General features: G+C 44.7%; 1 protein-coding gene across 1 annotated transcript; it reads left to right on the top strand.

Annotated features, from left to right (window-relative positions):
* The first annotated feature begins 2,471 nt into the window (after window positions 1–2,471).
* On the top strand, window positions 2,472–7,262 carry LOC138982775 (uncharacterized). The gene is made up of 3 exons (XM_070356103.1): window positions 2,472–4,681; window positions 5,048–5,193; window positions 5,780–7,262. Exons 1-3 carry the CDS (start codon window positions 2,869–2,871, stop codon window positions 6,014–6,016), a joined length of 2,196 nt encoding a protein of 731 aa, XP_070212204.1. The 5' UTR covers window positions 2,472–2,868; the 3' UTR covers window positions 6,017–7,262.
* The last annotated feature ends 267 nt before the right edge of the window (window positions 7,263–7,529 follow it).

The following is a 7,529-nucleotide window of genomic DNA, read 5'->3' as shown; positions in this document are numbered from 1 at the left end:
AAAATGTAGTATACTGATAAAAATGGCGTGCTAGAAAGAAAAAGAGGCACATAGAAAGAAAAATAGCATACATGTACTGAATTGTAGTGACAGAAAGAATCACCTATTCCTTAAAACACACACATATACACGCACGCATGCACGCACGCACACACACACACAAACACACACACATGCACGCACACATACACACACATACACACACGCACACACACAAGTGACACACATACACACACACACACGCACGCACACACAAACATGCACGCACACACACACACACACACACACACACACACACGTCACACACAAACACACACACACATATACACACACACGCACACACACATGTGACACACACACACGCACTGCACGCACGCACACACACACGACACAGACACACCGTCCTTTTCGTGCAAAACACCGTATAAACCATCAGGACTCTGCACAGAATAATACTTCAACTGCATTTTTGGACCGGGTACCAACAAATCCCAACCAGACTGCTTTCTGAAAAGAGTACAGTGGAACCACCGATTAAGAACCTCCCCATTGTAGTCTTCCTCCTTGTACGGGCCTTGAGTTATCTTCCACTGTAATGGTTATCTGAGTATACAATTTGCTGATTGACTTCGGTACGTATCACGTATCAGTCATAAATTTAATGAAGCAAGAAAAAAAGCCATATTTATTCCCCACAAAGCCCGGCGTATCTGGGATGGTTTAAAGGAGAAGACTGAATGTATATTTGCAGATTTTGAGTCTATCAGTAATTAAGGAACAACAGTACTGAGCGAGTTTGTTCATGCGCTCATGTAGTCCAATCATCATGCAGCCAAAGTTGATTTTGACCATTTTAGTTCGGTGTGACTGAAACGAAATATAAGAATCCCAGTTACACAATGATAAACAGGTGTGTGTGTGTGTGTGTGTGTGTGTGTGTGTGTGTGTGTGTGTGTGTGTGTGTGTGTGTGTGTGTGTTGTGTGTGTGTGTGTGTGTGATTTAATCTCTCCGCTTGCCCACAACTAGCAATTATCAGTCATTTGGTTCATACTCAGTGTAACATTACGAATGACTTTTACTCATAAAGTTTTACGGCGTTTGATTAAGAATGAGATGTTACAAAAGTAATTCACACATTCACACAAAAGAGTAACATAACATTTAGAAACTATTTATCAAAAAAAACAAGGTCTGCCAGTTTCGCGTGCGAGAACAAACTGGCACACATTTCGTTACATACAGACACTGAGACACACCGACAGACAAACTAACAGACACACGCACCCTTACCCACACTCCCCCAAACACTGTGACCACCACCCACCCCCACATACCACACACACGCACACACACACACGAATACATTCTCACCGTCAATACACACACACACACACTAACACACACACACACACACACACACACACACACCGCTTTGCTTCTGTCAGTGTACAACAATGCGATAGAGGCGGTCGCCAGTTGAAACTGAACGAATGAGAGATAAACTCTCGCGTTCATGTGATAACATGATACACCTTCAGCGACACATTTACACACTACTAATACTATACATCTTTTCACACTTTGAGTGCAGCCCTTGTCTGTTTTGCGAACAATCGTATCGGCCAAACTTCTTCCCTACCATGTCACGCGCAACATAAATGAAAACACATTATATTATTGTTATTTTTAAAAATAACATTCTCATTTGCTTTTGTAACAACGTCAGTTGGGAGATTGAGTGGGTTTCGAGCGTTAAAGATTCGAAATACATCAGCGGATTTTAAACGGAAGCTAAAATGGCTTGTATAGCGGTGAAGTATGAGAAATGGACTATGTTTACGTGTGTGTGTGTGTGTGTGTGTGTGTGTGTGTGTGTTTGTGGCGATATGTCGATAAAGCCTTACTCCTGAACAAAACTTGCAGTATCCCTTTGCTGTTTCAATAACCAATAGGTCAGTAACTAAAGTGCTACCCAATCTCTACGCGGCCAGGTTTAAGTCAGTTAGAAGTCAGCATCCCATTAAGCACAAAATAAAACCTTTATATTGTCTTCATGCAACTTGATGGTAATGAAATTCATCTCAAACCTTGCCAATTACGCATGATATAAGCCTTTCTAGAAATAAACTGACACACACAAGGCCGTCACTGGTGTCAGAATGCACAAGAGCTAGCTGATATAAAAGAATTTCCCCAGGACTGCTCTGCTTGTCCAGCACAGTATAGTAAGATATCACACTGTTGGATAAGTGGAGGCAGGTCAGAGGCAATCGCGGTGCAAAGAGCAGGGGGCGTATTGTTCCTTCGAACTTTGCTACTGTCCCTCATCAAACCTGATCACTCTTGCCCCTACCTATCTGCACAACGCGTATCAAATACGCCTTATATATATGTACATATAAACCCACACACAGTCACTCCACTCCTTAGGTGCACCTTATTGCTGTGTACGTGACGTGTGCTCGGTATATACATCTTCTCCAAGTTAAACCATCGATAGACAGTGATAGACAGATTACTTGTGTTTTTGTGTGTGTGTGTGTGTTTGTTTGTTTTAATCAGACGAAATTAAGACGTCTGACAGAAGAAAAAAACTGAAACTGTTAAACACGTAGAAGAACATAAAAGAAATCGTTGGTCTTTGAACTGCGTCCGTCAAGTTCATTGTATAACAATGTCATATCAATAAAAGCGGCTGATCGACCATCACCTGTCAGCAACGCCAGCTCCGAGTCTGGAAACCACTCTTTGGAAATTGCGATGAGCGAGAAAGATGAAATAGCAGGCAATGTAAGCAGCAATCAGGACCGTCATAACAGTGGTGAAAAATAACAACGAGAAAATAGGACCAAGATCAGAAAAGCAACATGAACATCATGGACATACCACTGTTGGACCAGGATAGACTGCACGTGCTCGCTGAAGGAGACCTGTCTTCTAACATCCTCAGCTTCTCTGAACCTTTCGGTTCCCCCTCTTCCAGTCTCGCAGACTTTAACACACGTTTGGCATGGTCCGCACATAATGCCAAGTCTCCTAGCTCCAGCAGGCCCCTTCATTCTGGAACCACTGCAGTCGCTCACAGACCCTGGGAAGACGGGGTGCCTTTCGTGCCCAGATGGAACCACAGTTGTAACGTGTCACAAATGACGCCTGGCTTCACTAGAAGACCGAAGACTTTCAAACCTATCCTGCTCTACCATCGACCGGAGGACTCTCTTGTCATGGGGAGGCCACCTGCACCAAGATTCACACCCTTCAATGAACAAGGTGGACTCTCTCCATGTTGTGTCGAAGATTCGACTTGCGGTTACCTTGACAACTGCCACAGCTGTGTCGAAGAACGAAGGAGCAAGGACATGTTCAGCTCCGCTACAAACAACAGTCAATTCATTCGAAGGAGCTGTATGGGTGAACTGACAAATGGCGGCTTTGCTGACTGTGCTTGCTCTTCTTGTTTCCAGACCTCTCTCGGCCCACGGTACCATTACAGTGGACAACACTCAGTGGATGTTGATGCGTGTTCCTCGCACAGGCCCGGAATCCCGGTGGAGAGTTCTCACAGGCGCTGTCATGGGTCCTGTTCATGGTCAGACGATTCTTGCTCCATGAGCCCGCCAGCACCATTTCCGCTAACGCCGCCGTTAGTTCATCAGCATGTCCCATTCTCCATGATGCCATTTACAGGAGGCGTACCACAGCTGGAGTATTTTACGACACCACAAACCTCGTTTCAGGTTTCCCCGCGTGTCCCCTGCATGGGCAACACAAGAACCCGTTTCCCGGGTGTGCCTGCTGCTATGAAGTCGGGGCACACGTCACATCCCATGTCACCGCTCGCGTCATTACCGTTCAACTCACAAGCTTCAAGACCCTACTTGCCTGTGTTCGCCAGACATCCCATGACAACCATGGAAAATGGCTCAGTCAATGAGATTCGTCGAGCTCTTCTTTTCAACCATCCAGTATTGAACGATGCTTGTGCGGATTGCACTGACTGCATGTACAGTAAAGCCAGTAGTAGCATTGACAGTGTTAGGAACAAGTTCAAAACGGCCAGTCAACATTCACAAGGCGCTCAAAACATCAGCAACAGAGCTGGGAGCTTTGCACATACTTTACACACTTTAGCTAATAACAAACCTGACACGAGTGTTCAAGCAAAGAAGATCACTGGTGATCGAAGTAAAGGGTACGCATCTAATGCCAATGCTCTGACCTCAGACTTTGCAAACACTCTCCAGACTTTAGTTCTTCAAGCTCAGCCAGTAACAGCTCCAGGCTCAAATGTGACAGGAACCTCACAGGTGACTCCGCCGACTCCCACAATACCAATGGGAATGGATGGCTGGCAGGAATGGGCGGGAAAGTATGGCAGTTTCATGCAGCTTCTCAACACCCCAGATTACCCGCTAACCCCCGACAGTCCCAAACCGCTTCCGTTCAGTTCCCTCGTGCCTGAAATGCCACAGAATAGGCATCGGGACATGAATTCAGGGTCCTCTTTGCACACGGGACTGGCGTGTGAACCGGAGCAGACGTCGCGTTTGCACACCGCACCATTGGAAAGATCTGGGGATGACGAGGGAGGATTGGAAGACAGAAGACATAAATGTCCCTACTGTGACGTGGCGTGTACGAACAACGGACAGCTTAAAGGACATCTCCGTGTTCACACAGGTCAGTTTATTTCTTTCCCGTTCAAAATAAGAAAAGGCCCACCCGGAATGGATGGTGTAATATCAAAATGAAGGAAGATTGGAATTGTTTGAAACTCAAGAAAAAATTTAACTTGGAGTTCCTGTGCCCTGCATCTTTCGTATTTTTGTCTGACTTCATTTAATTCATTTATTAATCACAAAATCAGTAAATCCGGAATCACACGCACTTGCTTAACCCAGAAAGTACAGGCAGATAGACACACACTGACACACACCGTCACACACACACACACACACACACGCACACTTTCTCTCTCACCCTCACACACACACACACACACACACACACACCGACAATAACAATTGTCCTTTCTGTTTTTCGCAGGAGAGCGACCCTTCAAGTGTGAGTGTGGTCGAGCCTTTGCCCGGAACGAGGAGCTGACCCGCCACAGACGTATTCACTCCGGGCTCAGACCTCACCAGTGCACCGCGTGCGGCAAGAGGTTTGGCCGCAAGGATCATCTGATTAAGGTACGCTCTGCGTTGATACCCAATAAAGAAAGAGACTATAATAGGTTTGGCCGCAAGGATCATCTGAATAAGGTACGCTCTGCGTTGATACCCAATAAAGAAAGAGACCATAATAGGTTTGGCCGCAAGGATCATCTGAATAAGGTACGCTCTGCGTTGATACCCAATAAGAAAGAGATCATAATAGGTTTGGCCGTAAGGATCGATCATCTGAATAAGATACGTCGATCATGCGTAAATACTGAAAGCAAAAATATCAAGTCGCACGATGTTTGTTGATCGTCACAGTAGTACTTCTTATCCTTGGTCAGTTTCCTGCAGGGAACATAGGCTAATAATATGGCAGCATCATGAAGTTCTTTTACGTGCATACCCATGGGCAAAGTTCAGACTAGTTAGGTGCCTTTAAAACTGTACTCGCGTGGAGACATTCGAGAACTTCGGCACCAACTGTTTTGTGTGTAATATGTACATGCAAAACAGTTTGTCGAAAGCTTCTATATCCAGGTTTTGAGGGGTATGCTTTCGGTAAAGAAGAAGTTTCATACTCCTTGCTAACACGCAATTGTTTTTCTTGTTCTTTCAGCATCAGAAAACACATCTGCGCACGAGCGAGAAGAAGGTTCACGCCTGCCAAGTGCCAGGATGCATTCAGCGCTACACTCGTTCGGACGCCCTGGCTCGACACCAGTGGGGAGCACACGGCATCAAGGCAAAAACATCACGGATTCGTCCCTCTCCCAAAGATGGAAACCAAGACATTCAGAATGCGAGGATTGGCTCACAGCGAGAGGTTAACGTGACACTTTCAGTGAAGACATGAACGTCTCCTGAGATGGCCATGACCTCTACTTGGAACCGAACGCGTGGGTGTACAGGATCATATGATTTATTCTTTAAAATACGGTTCATCTTCGTTTAGGGTCAATGTTTCAGTATCGACTGTCTCTTGATTAGGAGACCGTGTATATACCTACATCAGTGTCATCAGGGCCACGATCTTCTATAGCTGTTCCAGACGTTTTGAATGTGACGAAAGATAAAAAGTACCAGGGTAAGAAAAAAATCCGGGATATCGTTGTCTTATAACGAAGACTGAATAGATGGCCAAGATCACGAGAATGCGACCACAGGCGCGTAGCTTTAAAGTGCAGTTTTTCAAGGGGTAATTCAATATGCCTCCATAGGATAGCAGAGCAGTCTCGAGATTCTTGGCACGGCAGCAGGGTAAACAGTTTCAAATACGTACCTTTTCGATTTGTGTCAAGTACAATATCTTCAAGATTCGACCATCTTCTGAAAGTGCCAGTGCAAGACCTTTAAAATGCAACCACAGTACATAGGCACACAAAATGTGTCTCCTCGAGTAGCCAAAGCCTTTAGATTATTACCATCAGCGCTGGGCACCAGGGAAAGATGCTGTCTTATGCCATTGTTCACTGAAAATCATTCAAGTTAAGTCCACAGAATGCAACCATCAATGCATCAACTTTCAAACAGCCAACGTTCGGTGAAGTAAGATATTTGGAAACCAAGTACAGAATCACAGTTTGGATGCTTTGGCTTTGAGGTTAGTCTCAGTTTCATTTTGAATATCTTACTTCACCGAACGTTGGCTGTTTAAAAGTTGATGCATTGATGGTCCGTGTCATCACCATCATCTGCTTTTGAAGAAAGAGTAAGCGAGGGCAACACAGGAAAAGTGACTGCAATCAGTCAAGGGTAAGTGATACTAGATTATGTTAGAGATGGTAGGGGATATCATCATTTCTTTACTCTATAGGAAACTTGTCACTATTTCACTGTTGCATAACGCACACGACCAAAATAGTGTCTGCATTTTGTGTCCTTATTGATATTCTTTCTTTCTTTATTTGGTGTTTAACGTCGTTTTCAACCGTTCAAGGTTATATCGCGACTGGGAAAGGGGGGGGGGGGGGGGAGGGGGATGGGATAGAGCCACTTGTCAATTGTTTCTTGTTCACAAAAGCACTAATCAAAAAATTGCTCCAGGGGCTTGCAACGTAGTACAATATATGACCTTACTGGAAGAATGCAAGTTTCCAGTACAAAGGACTTAACATTTCTTACATACTGCTTGACTAAAATCTTTACAAACATTGACTATATTCTATACAAGAAACACTTAACAAGGGTAAAAGGAGAAACAGAATCCGTTAGTCGCGCGCCTCTTACGACATGCTGGGGAGCATCAGGTAAATTCTTCCCCCATAACCCGCGGGGGACTTATTGATATTAAACATGCAACAACCACATATGATTTATATGTGCATGTATGTGTGCGTGTATATGCATGTGTTTGTGTTTACACACGT

This window comes from Littorina saxatilis, linkage group LG12 (genome assembly GCF_037325665.1).
Source record: "Littorina saxatilis isolate snail1 linkage group LG12, US_GU_Lsax_2.0, whole genome shotgun sequence".
NCBI classification, from domain to species: Eukaryota; Metazoa; Mollusca; class Gastropoda; order Littorinimorpha; family Littorinidae; genus Littorina; species Littorina saxatilis.
The sequence above is the reverse complement of the archived record's forward strand: the minus strand, read 5'-3'. Positions and strand labels throughout refer to the sequence as shown.